General features: G+C 37.2%; 1 protein-coding gene across 3 annotated transcripts in view; it reads left to right on the top strand.

Annotated features, from left to right (window-relative positions):
- Positions 1 to 13,173, top strand: part of LOC131066909 (uncharacterized) — a 146,480-nt gene extending 133,307 nt beyond the window's left edge. For 2 of the 3 annotated variants that reach the window (XM_058001808.2, XM_058001807.2), the window contains exons 18-21: positions 9,001 to 9,169; positions 9,264 to 9,393; positions 9,785 to 10,320; positions 10,451 to 10,987. In XM_058001808.2, coding sequence (XP_057857791.1) covers positions 9,001 to 9,169; positions 9,264 to 9,393; positions 9,785 to 10,320; positions 10,451 to 10,750 — 1,135 coding nt within the window. In that variant the 3' untranslated portion in view covers positions 10,751 to 10,987. Of the gene's footprint in view, positions 1 to 9,000; positions 9,170 to 9,263; positions 9,394 to 9,784; positions 10,321 to 10,450; positions 10,988 to 12,910 lie in introns of those variants that run through there. The other variant, XR_009111747.2, reaches the window with a different exon arrangement.
- The last annotated feature ends 7,654 nt before the right edge of the window (positions 13,174 to 20,827 follow it).

Below are 20,827 nucleotides of genomic sequence, written 5' to 3'. Positions count from 1 at the left end.
TTATGGGCTTCAATTACTCCTCAACAAACTTTACATCTTTTCCAAAGGTGCTATGCACCGTCTCAAAACCAGGGCCCTTGTACCCTTTTGGTGCCTCATTGATTGCTTTCATCATTTATTGCCAACATGATGAGTGAACAACATTGAAAGCCAATCCATTTGCATAGACATCTTGTTATGTGTTGATTTGCAGTATGTTGAGACAAATCTTGCAATGTCATATCCAATGGTCCCTTTGATCTCTTATGTGTAAAGGCCATGGGTTCTTCATGTGTGGACAAAAACCGTTGGCTCTTTGCAAGTTAAATATTATAATGTGGTGAAGGGGGCTTTATTCCTCAAGATCCTTTATTTATAAAATTGATGATTTGACTTCTGACTTGCTGCTTGATCTGTTTTTTCTTGCTCATTAATATATGCCATGACTTGTGCTGCTAAAATGTGTACACCATTTTCCCCTAGGCAAGCTTTGATGCCTAGTCCAAGGATGTGGCACAAATGGCTTTTCACTCAACTGTATGAATTTGAATACCTAACATCACAGCTATTACAAATCCAAACATGATCCCACCTACTTGGAGGTTTCTGTACCATATCAACATATTTCCAAAGGGGATAACATGTTCAGCAGACAAGACACACGCACACACATATGAAGCAGGGTTGACCCATGGAGTTAGAACTGGTTGCCATTGTAATATCTATGATAACAGTTCAGTAAACAAGACACACACACACACATACACACACATATGTGTGTGTGTAGATGCGCGCGCACACAATTTAATTCATTAAAAACAAATTAAGCATGTGTATAGATTCATAAAAGAATGAAAGCAAAATAGTAGAGTTCATATGTAAAAAATAAATGTAGAGAAAAAACAAAAAGTGTGAAAGAAACCATAGGAATATCAAATTAACCACTTTGGAATGTTCACTAAACAATCCTCAACTCTATTCTTGCAATGGCTTGCAAGAATGAATAATATTGACGTTGTAGAGTGTCGGGGGGTAATTTTGGCTTTCTGGTCAAACTTAGAAATTAAAAAAAATTCTAAAATTCATTGTTAGGGCATCATTGCTTGCCAAATTCAGAGTCCCTAGGGTGGACCTGTTGTGACCTAATCACACATCACCCTATTTCAAATGGGGATCCCCTACATTTTTGGTCCACTTGGTCTTTTGGGTTGTTTGGCAGCAATCTCTTTAACCTCCCTAGGTCTGCAAGTGTTTTGACAAATTTGGTCAAGTCTGCAAGTGTTTTGAGTAAATTTGGCCAAGTCTGGAGCGTGTTTTGTCTATTTTAGGGTTTTTACCCTTTAGACTTAGATTTAAGGTCAATAACTTAGGGTTTTGAGAAAATTGAACAAAGCAATGAAGTAAGGAGCCTTCAAGGAAGCTACTAGTGAAATTTGAGCGCTTACTATTATAAGTAAGTTTCACTGCATCACGGATTGGCCTAATTTTGTGCTTAAACAAACTTACTATTTTTAGCAATGTCTATTTTAAGTAATTCTATTTATAGCAAGTGTCCCTATGCCCTAGTTTGCCCTAATTTGATGTTTGGAAGAACGTACAAGTTTTAGTAAGTCTATTTTTGGCAGGTCTATCTCTAGCAATTGGCAAGACACTGATGGCAGAACATTCCTGAAAATCCAAGTTCTAAATCCGGAAAAGTTGAAAAAGCGGGCAGATGATCAGAATTTTGGTTAAGTCTAGAACTCTTTCCTAAAATGACAAAGGCATGAAAATCTATTCTAAGGTGTGAAAGAGTTTATCCTTTGCCCCAAAATCCTCCTTTGCCCCGAAATGGTGATCAAGGCAAGACGGTGGGCGCAAATTTCAAGTCATGGAGGATTTTTCCTCAAGGAAGAAATTCCTCCTCTACCTCCCAAGTGGGCACTGGATAGGGAGTTGGGTGCTAGAACCTCATCAAGGAGGAATTTCCAATCTTCTCAAAATTCCTCCACCTTGGAAATACTCTCAAGGATAGTGCATGGGCACAAAACACTAGTCAAGGAGGAATTTTCAAATTCCTCGAAACTCCTTCACTTCACCAAAAGTGTGCCCAAGGATGGCTGGAGGGTGCAAATCCTTGGTCAGGGAGGATTCTTCCTCTTCAATACAATTCCTTCTCCACAGGCAAAAATGCGACCAATTTAGGTGGTGGGCGCCAAAACTCAGTCAAGGAGGATTTTTCCTCCTAGGTTAAATTCCTCCACCATAGCAAAAGTGCGCTCCAAGACAAAGGTGGGCGCCAAAATCAATACATGGAGGAATTTTCCATTTCCTCGAAATTCCTTCCTTAGGATCAAAATGCACCCAGAACAGAGGAGAGGGCGTGGATTTCTTGTGAAGGAGGAATTTCAAATTTTCACAAAATCCTCCACTATGGTAAATTTGCGCCCAAGAGCAAGAGGAGGGCACCAAAACATGGACAAGGAGGATTTTCTTCCCAAGACGAAATTCCTTCACCTCAGAAATGTGCGCAAGTTGAAGAATTCCATGAAATTGAAAGATTTCTCTCCAAGACTCTTGGACAGGATGAAGTTCCTTGGACATGGAAAAAATGATTAATTGTAAGATAAATTCTTTCTTTAGGACGAAATATACAAAAGCATTCAAAAAATTCCTTACAGCAAAATCTCTCTAGGAAAGAATTTTTCTCTCTCCAAGGTTTCCATGCATTTAGGGATCCTTCAGAAATGGAAAAGATTTTTTAAATTCTTCCAAGGCAAGAAAATCTTCTAGAATCTTCCTTGTATGCCTAGGATAGAAAGAATCTTGTAAAGGATGAGTTGACGACATGCAAAGAGAATATTCCATATTAATGAAGCACAACTTGGAAGATTATAGAAGTTCCCATTTTTTGAACTCAAGATGATGGCGAGGCCCACTTGCATGGTGGTTCTCTAAGAAAACATGACGCATGATTGAAAGTGGATTAATGCAATTGCTAAATTTATCCCCTCGCCAACTTAGCAGTTTAATAGGTGACTTCTATTTAAACGTAGACTTGGAATTCATTCATCACAACAATTTTTGGAGAAATTGAAAGCCGGCACAAAGTTTTTATCATTTTCCATAAGTTCTCATTTTTGGAGGTTTGTATTTATTCCAGGTCTGGAATTGTCAGCCTAGAATTTCTTCCTCGACGGATTTATAGAATTCTTTCGTCACAAATTTAATGTTAATTATTTTTATTTTGCAGGGATGGCGAAATCGAGCAAGGCGGCAAATACCTCCTAGCAAGAACAAATCAAGATCGAACAAAGAGAATTTCTCTTGGAGTCAAAAATCATTTCGAAATGGAGAGAAGACAACGACACCAACTTGGGAACTTTCAGGTTGGGAGAATTCAGAAAAAGAGTATATGGAACGGGCGGACGTCCTCCATCAGCCATTGCCACTAAGATAGTGAAAAGTGGGATTGTAGTAGCTGTTGGCTTCCCTCCTGCCATCCAGTGCCTAGAGCTAATTATGGAATGTGCGAAGCGTTACAATGCTGAAAGAAGGGTGATTTTGGCACCTGATGGCAAACTCTTGGCCAATCTTATAGCTTAAGCAATTGGGGAAACTTTTGGGATTCCTGCATACGAGTCCATGACATACAACACCAAGGAAAGAGCAACGTTGATCTATGATTCTGGTTTTGAGAGATGCTTTGGAATAATCAATAAGGTGTGGATGCAGAAACCAAAGCCTCATATTTCAAAGTTACCTAAGCAAATCACCAGCCTGGATTTCAAATAGGAATATGTCGATCTTGTGCTGATGATGAGTAGGGTCATGGGATGTCCACAGGCCTTCATGTTTGAATCTTGGATGTTTTACTTCATTGGCGAAGTAATGGAAGGTGAAAAAAGGGTGACAGATTGGGAAAAAATAATCAGCAACAACTTGCATGAACAGTTGAGGAATTTAAAGCAATCTCAATCTTTCTATATGAGCTCGTATGTTGTCTACGAGCTGGCTAGAATGGGTCAAGTTCAACGGATTGCTAGACAAAGGACCCATGGGATGTGAGCTAGGACAGCAGAAAGTTCATGAGTGCTATCCGCAATTGCTCTTGTATGATACTACTTTCAAGAAAGCAAGCAACACCTTTACTATGCATATCACCAAATCATTGCAAGGAAGACTTTACACAAGGTTCTTGCAGGAAGCAAGAAAGTTTGTAAAGAATTATAGAGCCTGGTACATTCAATTTCCGAAATTCACTTATATTCGGGTCCAAGGATTCTCTGCCCAGCCATATAAGCTTCAAAGATATCCAATGGACAAGATGGTGCTATTGGAGGTTACCAAACAGTTGACTACCTATGGTAAAATTCAAAAGAAGAAGAAGTCAGGGCTTGAATTCCCAATTGTCATGGGAGACTATGAGGAAATGTGTCCGTCATTGGCAGCAACAGAAAAGTTAGTAGATGAATTATTTTTCTACCACCTAGCAACTCACACCACAAGGACATTCTTTGACCCATATGATAAAATCAAGATGGTTGTTGGCGTAGGGCATAAGCATAAGTTTCAGCTAGAGGATTATTAGGCCAATGCCAAAGATGACTTTGAAGTCAAAAGGAGGATGTTTTCTAGGTTGCTTCTCAAAGTGATAAGAATCTATGAGGTTATACAGGTGACGGATCAAGTTGAAGAAGACGAAAATACTATTCAGCTTGAGTGTGAAAAGGAGAAGGATATGCCTATTCAGATGCCAAACTGGTTAGAGCTGGAAGTTGATGATTTAGGTGTCTTGAGTAGGCTAGTCCTGAAGTTCACTAGGCAATGGGTTGAGCGACACATAGCAAAGTTGAAAGCAAAGAATACCCGCCTAACCTACAATGTGATGGGAGACTTGGAATCCTATGACAAGGCAACGAAAGGGTCATCAGGAGGCCAAGCTAGGGAAGAGAAAATTCCGCAAGAAAGAGTAGAACCTAGGAAGAGAAAAGCGTTCTTGAAGATTCACAAGCAAGGAAGAGAAAGGAAGTCCAGTAGGAAGAATCGTAGCAAAAGAGGCCAAGGATAGAAGAAGCATAGTCACTTGCTAGCTCTTCCAATGTGCATGAAGTTGAAATGTTCATAGAAGAAGTTACAGGAAACCAGCCGCAGGAGAATGATCTTGAGGTTGCGTGAGCACAAGATATTCTCAGTTTTAGTGCCTCCCATAGGCTTGTTCCGTAGAGAAGTCAAAGACAAGAACTTCCTTCGAATTTGGAACAGTTTCAAGATTGTTTTATGGAAACGAACATTGGAGAATTAGGAACTTTTGAGGAAGTTTCATAGGAACAAGTACAATTGGGAATGTAGGATCAGCAAGCAACTGCTCCAGGTTGGCTGAAGGAAAGAATGAGAAAAGAGTAGGAGGAAGAGATGGATCTCACACTAGAACTTGAAGAACTTCTAAATAGGATAGATAGGCCATCGGAGAAAAAGACGACAAAGAAGTTTTCCGAAGTTACAAAGGATGAGTCAGGATCTAGGAAATTACCCCTAGCTGTGCCTAGAGTTGACAAAGATAGGAATGAGATTACTCTTGATGAATATGAGATTACAACAGTTGACTTGGTGCGTGCCTCCAAGGCACAAGTAGTAGGAGATTTTGATGAGTCTTCCTTAGCATTGAAGGAGTAGATGAAAAGAATAGAAGAGAAACCAAGTAGTAGTGCTTGAGGCGTCCATTCAGAGAGGAAGATCGGTCCTTTGTTCCTCCCTCTTCTCTTTCGAAGGAATCCATTGATGGGATTGAAGAAATAAGGAAAAGGGCTCAATGCTCTAAGGAATGGTTAGAGGACGTCTTCACTTCAACTTGTAAATTTATTGAAGACTTGCTCATTTCTATTGGAGGATCCTGACTATCTTGAGCAAGTTGGAGGGTGTGGACAATTCATGGGAGGATGTGCACATTTATCAAGACTTAATCTATGCCTTGAAGCACTAATGAGGACTTCTAGGAAAACATTGGTTGATGGGAAGGTCATCAAGGAAAAGGAGTTATATGATTTCCCTTGATGGTTTTATGTAGTCAACATTGGGAAGGAATTCTTTGAAAGGTTCAGTAAAGAGTCAACATTATTGAGGGGATTAGTCAAAAAGGTTTAGGAAGAAATCCTCAATACAGTGGAGTAATTGTTTGCAAGAAGATTGATTGATGAAGAGCTAATAGTGGAGAACCTGTAGGATAGGCTGCATGAATTCTTCTTTGTGGAATCCTTCTTGAAGGAACATTTGGAAAATTTGTTCTCCAACACAATGTGCAAAACTCAAGAAGTTGTGCCAAGATGGGAGGAATTTTTCTCCAAGTGTGAAAAGGACACTTCCATGCTGGAATTCAAGTTGGAGACTGTGCCAAGTGTCTCCATAGGAGAGTTGGAAGCCGTTATGACCAGATTTGTCGCATTCGCCATCAATGAAAAAGATAATGTTCATCCTATTTTGGATGAGAATCTATTGAATGCATGGCCGCTTGATGGGTCATTAATTGCTGGTGGATGTTTTGACCAAGTGGTGGCTCATTCATTGCATGACGGCTGCCATGTTTAAGGAGTTAGTGGGTCATTAATGCATGATGGGCGATTTGAAGGTAATGGTCGTTTAATGCATCATGGATGCCCTTTTTAGGAGCAAAGGGCAATTAATATATAGTGGGTGAGATTCTTCATTAATGGCTGTCCCCACTACTTGGTGTCATATTTTTGGGAATTTTTGGTCAAACCCTAATTAGGGTTTTGCATGGTGAATCTTAGCCATTGATTTGATTGTAATCTAGGTCGTCCATTCTCTTTTGGAGGCCTATAAAAGGGGTTCACCCCTTCATTTGTAAAGAGAGGGAGAATTATGTGAGATTGTTGCTATAAGTTTATGAGATAATAAGAGTGATACATTGGCTTTTGGTGTTCATTTGTGTTATTTTAAAACTTGCATGGTTTCATCTTCCTCACTTAGATTAGATTTGCTTCAAGTACTTAGATGAATGAAATAGATAGGATTACCTTATGGTGAAATCATTTGTTCATATCTTTTGCAGATAGATGATTTCTATCCGCAATGCAAGGTTGGATTGAGCCTTTACATGTGTGTTCTTAACTTACATTGTTGAATGAACATTGTTCCTTGATGGTGTTCATAAATGATTTAAAATCTTACAAGCACATCCTTTGAAGATTGCACCCCCTTGGTGTAGTTGTTTGACAGTGGCGAAGCAAAGTGTGGTTGATCTCGCCTAAGTCTTTGTTGTCTATTGATTTCCTAGATTAGATTATAGCCTTTCTAAACCCTTTCTCCTATTTATCCTTCGCATTATCTTATCGAGAAAAAGTTCTGAAAAAGAGCTATCTATCGCCAAATCTCCTTGAAGCTTCAAATTTGTTTAAGTCTTCTTCATTGTGTGTAAGTCCCCTTGATTACCAGCAACATCATACCAAACGAGCCTATATCCATCATAAAGTCGCAAGTATGTAGTTGGAACCTTGGAATCATTATATGATCTTCCTGCAATCTTAGCATACATGGGATTTCGACCAAGAGAGGATAGAGTGACCCTTGGAAACTTTATTCTATGTTGGTGTGGTCATAAAATACCCGTCAACAGGACCAAATTTGGACCGTAACCAGGCTGGACTGGACCTGAAACGGCAGGCCATGGGGCCTGAATCAGTTACAGAGATTGGTAGACCTATGCCAAATTTTCACAAATAGGTCAATAACATTTCTTAGGCTTTGCGTTAATTTGCTTTGGAGATGTGTATGTGACTAGGGTTGTCTACAATCTAGATGATGTGTTTTCTACTTTGGTGGATTTTATGGTTCTTTGTTGTATTGGAAACACCTAGTGCTAAGGAGTTTTTTCTGGACTCGTGATTGCATCTCTGTATGATCAGTGAGAGTTCTTGGAAGATTTGTGATTTTGATGAGGGAATCCTAGCTGCGGATCTGATTATGCTAGCTTCTTTGCTTCTGCTGTAAGGAACTGTGGTTTTTGGGCTTGTACCAAGTTAGCTTTGGTGATACAAGAAATTGCAAAGATAACGTTGTTTCTGGGATTCGCGGTGTCAAATGCGTCCCCCCATTTTATAATGAAATGGGGATAACTGGAAATCATACCTGTGCTGTCCCTGTTGTTTATAACAATATGGGGATATCTTCAACCTGCTGAAGATTCTATTTCATGTAATGGGTGCAAAGGTATGTGAGATCAATCTTCATAAAGGGTCCTACCTTTCACTGATATGACAAAGTTTGACACATCATAGATGGGATGTGCAATAGGGTGAGTACAATCTCTTCACATGTAAAGTTATCGATATCTGAAATTATGTGGAGTGGCATAAGAGAGGGCCTCTGATATCTTTATCTTCAGAGCTCCACTTAAATAAATATGAGTATTATTTTATACTGTTGCTGCAAACTTGTAACCTAATTCAAAGACCCATTCAAAGAGCAGTAAGACATATCCTACTGACATTAAAGAAATACTCGTTACAAAGAAAGACAATGTCATCAAGAGTATAAAAGCGGTTTAGGAATGGTATATTTATGTGTGAAAGCTTTTGAAGACTTCCAGTTCGCTTTATATATAATATATATTCTTGTTTTTTAGAACCTTTTCAAATCTCTAGAAGACATTAAGTGTCGAAATTAGATAAAATATTGCTTTCAACCCTAGGTTCGGAGTACACCAATGGACAAGGCTGAGTGTGAGTTGTTGACTTGACATAAAAGCCACTTTGCAGTCATGGCATCTAAATAGAAGGCTAGCCTGGGATCCACAAATCAAATAAAAAAATATTGTGTGATGATGAAAGTTGTGATAAAATATAAGTTCCTATTCCTTTTTCCCTTATAAATTCTTTTTTTCTAATTTGAAATCTTGTTATATCAGAATATGCAGAAATCTAGTTAACGAGTTTCTTGATTTTCATTATACTTTGTTTTCCCCTTCATTTTGAACAGTTTGGTTCCTTTCAGCTTTTAATGAATATGCCTATGCTATGGTTGCAGTTTGGCACGTCAAAAGGAAATAAAACTTAGGAGTCCAAATTTCCATGTTTCAAGAACAAGGCTAGCAATTTACAATGTGCCAAAGTCTATGACAGAAAAGGAACTAAAGAAACTGTTCATCAACGCAGTACAGTCACGTGCATCCAAACAAAACCCCTTGATTAAGCAGGTTGGGAAAGGGGCATTGCATATTTATTCATATTTTTTGGATCAAAATGATTGAACATTTTAGTCTAATGGTGTACCTCTTCTGAACGCATCAGGTGAAAATTTTGAGGGATATTAAGAAGCCTATTAGCACTGTAAAGGGCAGATCTCGAGGTGTGGCTTTCATTGAATTCGGTGAACATGAACATGCAATTGTGGCTCTTCGTGTGCTCAATAACCACCCAGGTCTCACCTCCTCTTTCCTTTTAACCTTGTTAAGTGATTTAGAGAAATATAATTTTTCCAGTCATTTCATATCGGATGGGAATATCTGGACAAACATTATCAGAATTAACATTCTTTTTGATGATTTAATTTTTTCACTGTAATATCTTTTCAGATTGTCAATAGTATATTTATATAACAGGATGTTGCCATATCTCATTAAATGGAACATTGTTGGTGTTTAAATGATGTAAAAAATAAAAATCCCGAGGAACATCTAAAGAAGACTGATCAGGGTAGTCAGATTCTAGCTACTAAAAGTGATGTAGCGTAAGCATAAGAGAAATTGAATTATTTGGTGTTTTTATTTGTATTTTTACTCAAAGATATGACATTTTATATTGTAATGCAGAAAAATTTGTGCCAGAGCATCGGCCTATTGTTGAGTTTGCAATTGAAGATGTACGAAAGTTGCAAAAGCGTAACTTGTCAGTTGCCTCTGCCAAAATTAGAAATGGTGATAAAGGAGTGTCTGCCAAGAAGCAGAGGCAAAATATAACCCAGACAAGTGGGAGTCTAGGGGACAAGGAGTCTTTTTCTAAAACTTTAGAGGGTGAAGTGAAAGAAAATGCAGTTAAAAGGAACAAAAAGGAGAGAAAGAAAAGTCAAAATGAAACTGAGACAGATGTACGTGTAGGAAACAAGTCTGAGAGCTCTAAATCTTCTAAAGAGGAAGAGAAAAAAAATGTAGTCAAACAGAGCAAAAAGGACAGGAAAAATAGACGCAAGGTTGGCAGAGAAAATCTTATGATGGAGGATAATGGTGAGTCCAATACAAGTGGTAGTTCTAAGAAACAGAAGCAGAAAGCTGTTTCTGGAAAAGTTCCAGCAGAGGCCAAAGAAAAAGAGCATATGACAGATAAATCTACAGGTCAGCGTCAATCGCAGGTATGATATTGGTATCTACATGGTTATTTACATAATCATATTATTTGGCTGCATTTATACCCTTAGCATTCTATTTTCTTTGTTTTAATGTCACTGGAGCTTCTGATGATCACGTGTTCTGAATGCACAGGATGGCAAGGGAGTGCAACTCTGTGTGTCTGTCACTGGCAAAAAAATTAGCAAGTTGCAACAAAATGTGCATGACAAAAAGCTTGTGAAAAGGAAGTTTAATGATAGTATCGATGCAGTTTCAGATAAGCAGAACGGTAAAAGACCAAAGAAAAAGGCAAATAGCGGAAAGGAGATTGAAGATGAACTGGATAAGCTGGTTGCACGGTACCGGTCCAAGTTGTTTTCAAACAACTCTAATTCAAATAAGAAAAATGATTTAAAACAAGGTACTGGAGAGCTTCGGAGATGGTTTGAATGATTTCATTTTGAGTTGAATGGACAATTTGCAGTTGTCTCTAGCTGCCTTCATTTTGCATAGATGAAAAGCTAATTGGGTGTTCAATGGAACACCTAAATCACAATTTTTGTTCAGTGCATCTACCTGATATGCTATGAAAAATGGCCAAGTTGAGTTGGTGAGCATACTTAGATTTACACTGTACAGGTAATTTGATTAAATTCTTTCAAATTTTGATATAAAAGGATTTTTCATCTCCTTTTAAAACAAAGCTTACTACATTGATGTTGAAATACTGCTGATTGTGAGTTCTAGAGTAAATTAAGGAATTTTAGGAGTAGAAGAAATGGTAATTTGCCCATCTTCACTACCAGCATGGGTAGATTATATTTACATGTCCATAATTGAACCAACTGACAACCACAAACACTAAAGCTAAAATACCAATATATGGTGTTGCCAAAAGGTATTTAAAGGAAATAACTTTGAATGTAATCAAATGATAAATAAGTGGATGTAATGTCCCCTACCTGATCTATTTCAATATATTAAAATTGATTGATATTCTTCATTTAGTTATTAACAAGTGCTTATCTATTTTCCTCATTAGATGATTAATATCATTATTAATATAGATATCAAACCTTGCTACTACTTCAGTTTTAAGGGAGACAGGTTTACGTATGTTACCAAAGCGCTTAGAAACCAACTACAATAGGTTCCCTCAAAGTTTACAGATCCAAGCCCTTACCTATCTTGGGTCTATACCCTCAAGGTTTATAGGTCGCTGATCCCCACCCTTTCTTGGGACTTAACCTATTGCTTGGATTTGGACTGCCCCTCTTTGGAACATCTCATCCCATCATCTTAAATATTGACAGTAATAACATGATTTCGACTATAAGTACACTAACTTCTAATGTATTATGAATATATATGATATTAAGTATGACTCTCATACATATTGGAGTTTATAACAATATTATTACTAGATTCTACATAACAACTTTATCAGGCTTCATATACTAAGCATACATATTAAGCACATCCCCATGCATACCACCAAGAATACAAATGTTACTGCTTGTAACTTGATAACAATTCTGATCTGATCTGATCAATGGTGATGTCACTAGATGCTTTTGATTGCTTCCCTTTATATCTCTCAATTTGAGGGAGAGGTTACACCTCTTCATCATGTATGCCCTTTGTCAAGAGACATACCCTTTCACCATTAGCACCCTTTGATGTTAGGCCCAATATGGAAAGCTAAGGTACTGAGAGGGGAGGGGTGAATCAGTACTTCAAATCCTTTTTTCCAACAATATCTTTACTGTTATGCATAAACCAAAAACTACTATAACATAACATAAAGCTAAAACAAATGAGTAACAATCATACATGATTCACTCCATAACACATATATTTTGGTTACGCAGAAACTTTTGGTTAGAGAGAAAAACTGCGGTGGGGATGGCACCCACAACTTCACTATTGCAATAATAAAGAGTGCTGGGTTAAAACTACATATTTAGCTATTTCTGATAGCTTACTTTGTTAGGAGTAACAAGATCTGTTAGATCTACCTTGCTAAAAGATTTTACAACACTATATATATATATGTTGCACCTGGTTAGAAGATTTACAATTTATAGACTTGATTAAAGTCTTTTACCCTGTTAAAGGTTTCTCTTATAACTTCAAAATATTACAATAAGACTTTACAAATATCTGCAATTTTACATCTGAAATGTTGTAGCAGATTCTATGTAATCAAAATAAGATTACCTTGCCTATAGCATACCTCGGTAACTCATAAAGTAACTCAGTAAACCCTTCTGTTTACTCTGTTCTTCGATTGTTCTCTGATAACCTTTTCGGTGACCTCTGTGTTTCTGTGCATGTATCACATAAGTCTTGCTTCATACACATATGTACACACATTTCTCTCACATTCACACGTCTAACCCTAAATTCATGCAGTATAAATAGACTTCTTATGTCGGTGATCTGATTCATTGCTTCGATCTTACAAACATGATTTCTAGAATAAATAACCATGCAAGATATTTCATTGGTTAGATGACCTCAAAATTATACAAAATCTATATGTGCAATTTCCAATGCAATAACGGTTCTATGTGCCTCAATCTTGTAACACGTTTTCATATGTGTGTTCAGGTTCAATGAATCTGGTAACACGTTTCACTCGGTGTATATCAACTCGGTGTATTATCTTTACTGCTCGGTAGACATGAATTAACACTTGGTAGACAGCTCGGTGTATACTGGGCTCTTTGACTGTTTTCCTTTTGTAATCGACTAGACTGTTCATATCGACTAAATATTTTGGTAGTGGTAACCGACTAGAGTATATAGAATGACTTTGTATATAAAACTAATGGCAATTTGATAAGTAGTAATAATCTCCCCTTTTGACATTAGTTGAGATGTTTGACAAAACTACTTTCAAAGTCATTACTCCAAAAATCTGTATACTTTACAAGATTTGATTAAACATGCAGTATATACATTAGTCAATGAAATAGTATAATCACATATACTCCCCTTATCAATATGTTGTATAAAACTCTGTAATCATTGTTCTTTCCTATGTTCATTGCTCGGTTCACTGCTCTTGGATACTCTGCATATTCTACTCATTCTCTGCTCGGTATACTCCCCCTGTATACTACACTCCGATTGTTTGATACTTTGAATACTATACACTCCCCTTGTGTACTTTGATGCTATATATACTCTGATGATATATGATATACTCCCCCTTTTTTACAAACATCAAAATTTAGTTACCATTGGGAGGTGGCAACTGTTCAAAAATGGATTTGTACTTTGTCTTGGCTTCGGTGAGAGTGACAGAGAGTGCATCCTTTACACTGTCCATTAAAGAATTTTGTGTATTAATATAAGCCAATAATGAAATTAAGCCATCTAAAGTGCTTCCCTCTTGTGTAGTAGAGAGGTAAGTGGCTCGGTTTAGCTATTCTTGAACGAATGAAAGATGAGGAAGGAATAATATTTGAAGTGTCATTATGTCCATCTTGATCTTGTGTTCTTCATTCCTCAGTTCCAATTGTTGAGCCATGAGCTGTTGTAGCTTAGTATAAAAATTCTGAACTGAATTGGGTTCGGGGGTCAACTTATTTGAGAGAGCGGTGATCTCTTTCTCATTTGCTTCTGTTTTATTCTTAATGTCCTTAAGAAATAAAGAAAATGTGCAGAATTTCTGAAATAATGAAAGAATGTGCTTGAGTTGAGGGGACAACTCAGCAATAAATTTGACAAGTTTTACCTTGCCAACAACAATGGATTTCTGTACTTCCTCTATCATTTTAGCAGTAAGCTCCTTGTCTTTTAGTTTGCTCAAGTATTCGGATGCATCTACTCTAGATGTCTCAATCTGATTTAGGAGTTCATCTAATTGAATATGGATGGTTGCATCGGTTGATACTGTAGCTAAAGGTAGCATATCTGATAGTAAGGTCTTTACCTTCTGAAATACTTTATTCTTTTTTTGTATGGCCAATTGCTTCTCCTGTTCGGCCTTTGCTTTGCACAGTTCACCGAATTCAGTGAGTGCTTGCCCTTTCAATTTGGAGATGTCTACATTGGGCAACACTATCGGTTTTGATAAATCAATTTTGAAACTATGCTTTTTCAACTTCTTTTCTTTACCTTTCACCGGGTGAACCACTACAATAGCTTGAGAGGCTTGAGGACCATCGGTAGGTTGCTCGGTAGAGACAACACTTTGGTCGGTTACTTTAGCCTTGGTAGTGTCTTTTAGTGTCTCGGTGCTTGGTTTCTCAGCTATAATATTTTCCGTGCTAGAAGGTGCTTGAGAGGTTTGTTCTTGTGAAGTAACTTCTGTTGTAGACTTTTGACCTTCGGTGCCTTCACCTGTATCTTGAGGAGCTTCGGTAGTAACAGGTTGATTGATCGGTGGGTAAGGCTGAACTTGTTCCAAAACAGATTCACTGGAGACAAGTTTTGCATAAGCATTGCCTTCTGTCATTTCTTGTTCAGGTGCCTCTGCATCCATGATATCTTCATCTATTTGAATGGTGTTAGCAGGGTCTTGCTCGGTGACATCAGGTTCTTGGTCGGTGACATCGACTATTTCCACTGTAGATTGTTCACCAGCATTCCTACTTCGAAAGATGGTCTTCCATTGCTCTTTTGTTTCCTTCTCCACTTCTATATACATGCCATTCATCAATTTCAAGGCCTTTTGTTTTACTGTAAATTGTGTTTGGTTGTTTGTCAGATGTTCTTTTATTTCATCAACCGACATATCAGGAAAGAGATGCACCAAACTTCTTTCTCTGATTTGTTTCTCCAAGTCTAGGGCATATTGCCATTTGGTTTCAATATGTGCATATAATTCCTTAGGAATAGAATTACATACTTCTAATGGGACCACTCAAAATTTTAGAAGTGTGCAAATGACAACTTCTTCAATTTGCCTCTTTTCATCAGTAGATCTGAATCTACCAAATCCACCATATTCCTTTAGATTATTACAAAAATTTTCTACACTATGTACATCTACCTTCTTGCTTTTCACAATCTGAAATTTATTTGCATCTTCAGATTCGGTATCACTCGACTCTTTTGGCAAAATGAGTCTCCGAGTAGATTTCTTGTAAGTTCTCGTTACCTTAGGAATGACAACAGTGTTTTGTTTCTTACTCGATGATGCAGCAGATGCCCTTGTGTTAGGTCTCTTTATTGGAGGGGTCGGTAGGGCCATTGAAGTGTCCTGTTTCTTTCTCTTCAACACTTTTCCCTTAGGTAATTCGGTGCTAAGTGTTATGGCCGCTTCTTGGGCTTCTGTCTCCTCTTTGGTGATGGCTATAACTCCTTTGACAGGTGTAGAGGAGGATTCTTCTCCGAATTTCTCAGATAAAACCTTTATCATTTTTGTAGTTTTTCTTGTAGCCTTAGGTACTACAATACTCATTTTTACTTTTTCCTTCACCTCTTCATAGGTTCCATACCTCAGCTCAGTAGTATGCTTTGGTAATGATAGATAGGCATCAATTTGTTGTTGTGTGATATCAAAATCAATCTCGTAACCCATAGGTGACAAAGATTGAGTCCTCGGTTCCACAACATTCACATAACAATAATCAGTGTCGACTTCAAAATATATTTTATCTTTGTATTTTTCTACCAGTTGTGGTGGAATCCGGTACCTGTTATGCATTTTCTCTTGGAACTTGCTGAAGTAATCATCCATTATATCATTAAAGTTATCACCTAACTTCTTGATGAAGTCATTGATCTGATGGGTGATTGGTCGGTGTAGTTCCCAAACAACTTTACCGACTGTTGGAAAAAACTTCTCAAAGTAGAAAAACATACATACAAGTAGTGATTCAAATTTTAGAGTATTTGTCGAGTTGTTCTTCTTCGGCTTCCTGATTGTGTTCAGATTTTCAAACAAGTTCTTCAGCAATACTTCACACAAGTCAATTTTCATGCCTTTCTTAACAATTTTGTATGCTAAGTCCACTGCTGCACAGGGTACACTGTTTTCCCTTGCCGATTGGAAGAAACAGTAACCAATTACTCTAATGGCAAATTTGAGTTCAGGATCAGTGACATTGTTCAACTTCAGACCTCTGCAATCCGATTCAACTCCAGTCAAACTGATCAATTCCTTTTGTGATATCATTTTCTGTGCTCGGGCATGATCATAGATAGGATAACCAGTGATCAGATGAATGATTTCTTTAGTGATCTTAAACGGTTGCTCTTGTAGCCATATGAAATCATCATGCACTCGGCTTAGTACAAACTTGACCCATTGGGGTTTGAATACACGGGGATAGGTTAGGGCTTCAGTCAATCCCTTGATTTTGATATGCTCATACTTGCTATCCATTTTACCACCTGTGCACAATTTATCATATGCATCTTTGATCTCAACATAATCGAGTTCTTCAACACGACATTTTGTGAAGAATCTCACATCCTCAACTAACAAGACTCGATCCGGGATGAGTGAAAAGGCAGTTTTGTCATCCGGTTCAGATGCAATTTTGGGAGTCAAAGAGTATTTTAGTGAGGGCTTCTCTACATTTGTGACAACAATGGGGTCTTGGATCTTAGGTGCCATTTTGATTTCAGATAAAAATTGACACAGGAACCTTAGGGTTTGAGAACTTAACAAACAACAGACGCTTCACACTCAGCAGATAATAACAACTTAATGAGTTCGGTAAACCAGCTTAACAATGCGATGAGATTCGATGTAAATACCTTAGATTTTGATTTGAAGATGGTTTGATCGCCTTGATTCGCTCTGCTCTGCTTCTCGAAAACTTGGTGAATGAAAATGACCGCGAAAAACCTTTAAGTACTCAAAAATACCTTATCGTGCTCCGTGCAAGTTAGGTCAAAGACATTAAATGCACTTAGTTCACTTAACTTTCTTTCCTTTTTTTTTGCTTTAACCGAGTAACCAGATTTCCTTCATATACCGACTTGACAGGCTTCCTGAATTCACGGACTTAACAGTTTTCCTGTAAAGTGCTCCAAAAGACTTTGATAGAATTTCAAACTTACTACTACATCTTATTATGCAGATTTTGAATTTAGTACATACTAAAATATGAACTGTTTAAGATTTAACGTTGTGAGAATGCAGTCCCTTCATACCTTTACCGATTAATTTGGAGTGGGAGCACCCAACTCGGTAGGTAAGGTGCTTTCTTCATCTGACATGATTTCCTTCTTTTTCCAAATCATCTTGAATTTTTCTTTTATCTCTTCAGTGTCTTCTCTAGGTTGATCTCTGCAATCTCCAGCCAAGTGTCCAACTTTGTGACAATGAAAACATGCCATACCAGGATTTCTCCATGATCTTCGGTTATTCATTCCAAACCTTATAAAGCAATTGGCACTTATATGTCCATATCTTCCACAACATTCACACCATATCCTTGTATTGTAATCCCATGGTACTGCAGAATATTGTCGGTAAGGATCTGTGTGAGTTCGGTAACCTCTAGTATTTGCTCGGTGTGCGGACCACATGTGGTTCTTTTGCTTCAACCAACACTTCTCGATACTATGTCCATATTTATTGCAGTTTTTACAAAACCCTTTGAATTTTGCCTTCTGAATATTGTTAACAAACTTTGTCCTACATTGATTAGATGTGTGACCATATTTATTGCAATTGTAACAATAACCATTGGTCTTAGTGGTATTTGGTTGCTTACCTTTTCTGATTTGACACATGTTGGCAGTATGACCTTGATTTCCATAGTAGTAGCAAATAGGCTTCTTCCTTTTGATGTTATTCCTTTCTCCATCTTGTTTTGATGATTCTCCTCTCTCGGCAGTGCAGATTCCCTTCTCGGTAGAGTCTTTTCCTTTGTAACCGAGTCCTCCTTCTTTGTAGGGTCGTCTTGTGTTCAGTTGCTCATCCAACATCTTTGATGCTTCATAACTCTTCTTCAGTGTTTCCTTGGATTTCTTCTTTGTTTCAAGTTCATTGTTCAACCTTGATACTTCAAGTTTCAATGCTTGATTCTCATCATCTTTCAGATTTGCTTCATGATGTGTATAACCTAGTTGATTTGTCAGATTTTGTTGAATCCCAGTCAACCTTATGATTTCATCGTCCTTATCAGATACTAAAGCTTCAAGTTGTTGTTTCTCTCTTTCTAGATCTCTTACTTTGTCCTCGGTTGTCAATGCATCAAGATTTTCAGTCATCTGTGTACTGAAATGTTCATGTTCTCTTTTCATTGCTTTTAGTTGATCAACCAATGCTTTGTTCTTTTCTTTCAACATTCCAATCATTTCTTCAGTCTCTTCAGATATACTGTTCTCAGATGATGTCTCGATTTGTTCCACTAACTCTTGAGAATCCTGCAAGTCATTAGATAATCTTCTCCTTACTTTCAAAGATTTTTGCATTTGTCTTTGCATATCTGCAATCACTTGATTTGCATTATCCAGTTCTTCTTGTAGATACACAATCCTCCGAGATTGTTTATAGCCTTCCATTGATAAGATCTTTCTCTTTAGGTAGTTAAACCCTTTTTCAAGATTCAAGCTCTGATACCAATTGTTAGGCCCAATATGGAAAGCTAATGTACTGAGAGGGGAGGGGTGAATCAGTACTTCAAATCTTTTTTCCAACAATATCTTTATTGTTATGCATAAAACAAATGAGTAACAATCATACATGATTCACTCCATAACACATATTTTGGTTACGCAGAAACTCTTGGTAAGAGAGAAAAACTGCGGTGGGGATGGCACCCACAACTTCATTACTGCAATAATAAAGAGTGCTCGGTTAAAGCTACATATTTAGCTATTTCTGATAGCTTACCTTGTTAGGAGTAACAAGATCTGTTAGATCTACCTTGCTAAAGGATTTTACAACACTATATATATGTTGCACCTGATTAGAGGATTTATAATTTATAGACTTGATTAGAGTCTTTTACCCTGTTAAAGGTTTCTCTTAAAATTTCAAAATATTACAATAAGACTTTACAAATATCTGCAACTTTACATCTGAAATGTTGTAGCAGATTCTATGTGCTCAAAATAAGATTACCTTGCCTATAGCATACCTCTGTAACTCATAAAGTAACTCGATAAACCCTTCTGTTTACTCTGTTCCTCGACTGTTCTCTGATAACCTTCTCGGTGACCTCTGTGTCTCTGTAACAGTCATAATACTCTGTGATTTCTCATGGATCACATAAGTCTTGCTTCATACACATATGTACACACATTTCTCTCACATTCACACGTCTAACCCTAAATTCATGCAGTATAAATAGACTTCTTATGTCGGTGATCTGATTCATTGCTTCGATCTTACAAACATGATTTCTAGAATAAATAACCATGCAAGATATTTCATTGGTTAGATGACCTCAAAATTATACAAAATCTATATGTGCAATTTCCAATGCAATAACGGTTCTATGTGCCTCAATCTTGTAACACGTTTTCATATGTGTGTTCAGGTTCAATGAATCTGGTAACACGTTTCACTCGGTGTATATCAACTCGGTGTATTATCTTTACTGCTCGGTAGACATGAATTAACACTGGGTAGACAGCTCGGTGTATACTGGTCTCTTTGACTGTTTTCCTTTTGTAATCGACTAGACTGTTCATACCGACTAAATATTTTGGTAGTGGTAACCGACTAGAGTATATAGAATGACTTTGTATATAAAACTAATGGCAATTTGATAAGTAGTAACATTTGAAAGAGTGCAACTCTTAATTATTTCTACCCTTTGAAAGGGACACATCGTTTCATAATTAGATGTGCACTTATTATTTAAATCAGATCTGCACTTCTCATTTCCAAATTATCCCCTCTCAAATGAGGTTCTGTTCTCCCTTTTATATCTCATTGTTGAGGGAGTCACAACTTTTCCTTTCATGTCTTTTGACTTTTCATTAAATAAATAAATTTTTAATTAATCATATTTAATTTTTTTTTCTTTTATATTTTAATTTAATTTTTAATGTTTTAATTTTATTATTACCATTTTTTACTAAATTCAATTTCAAAGTGGGGACATTACAATGGATATACAAATGATTGGTAAGTTAGGAACCATTCCCTCACTTTATACCTTTAATTATTAACATAAGGGTGGGCCGACCCATTATTGCTAATATGAATTTCATTGCTTATGAAGATGAATACATGCATGATGTACTTAACTGGTTTCAAAGAAGAATCATAGCTTCTTTTAAGTGGGTGAAAATGTTTATGCTTCCATCGTACACGCGATTTTTTTGAATCAGTTTAATGTTAAACGAAGTTGAACTCCCTTTTTTAAATGAAGGATATTCCATAAACTGCTTGTTGCATCTTCCACGGTAATTAACCGAGTTTAATTGAATTGGGACAAATGGTAGCTTCCTTGTGGTTTTCTAGTGTATAGCACGTCCTAGTGGTGAAATGCATATCAGACCCTTGTACTGATGAATGAATGAATGAAAGATTTTAATAACGTCCATGAGGCCCAAGCAGCCTATGGGACCTGTTGATCTATGTTTTATGCACATAACATTTCA

The sequence above is a fragment of the Cryptomeria japonica genome, chromosome 9 (assembly GCF_030272615.1).
Source record: "Cryptomeria japonica chromosome 9, Sugi_1.0, whole genome shotgun sequence".
NCBI lineage: Eukaryota > Viridiplantae > Streptophyta > Pinopsida > Cupressales > Cupressaceae > Cryptomeria > Cryptomeria japonica.
This window is presented reverse-complemented; position numbering and strand designations above follow the sequence as displayed.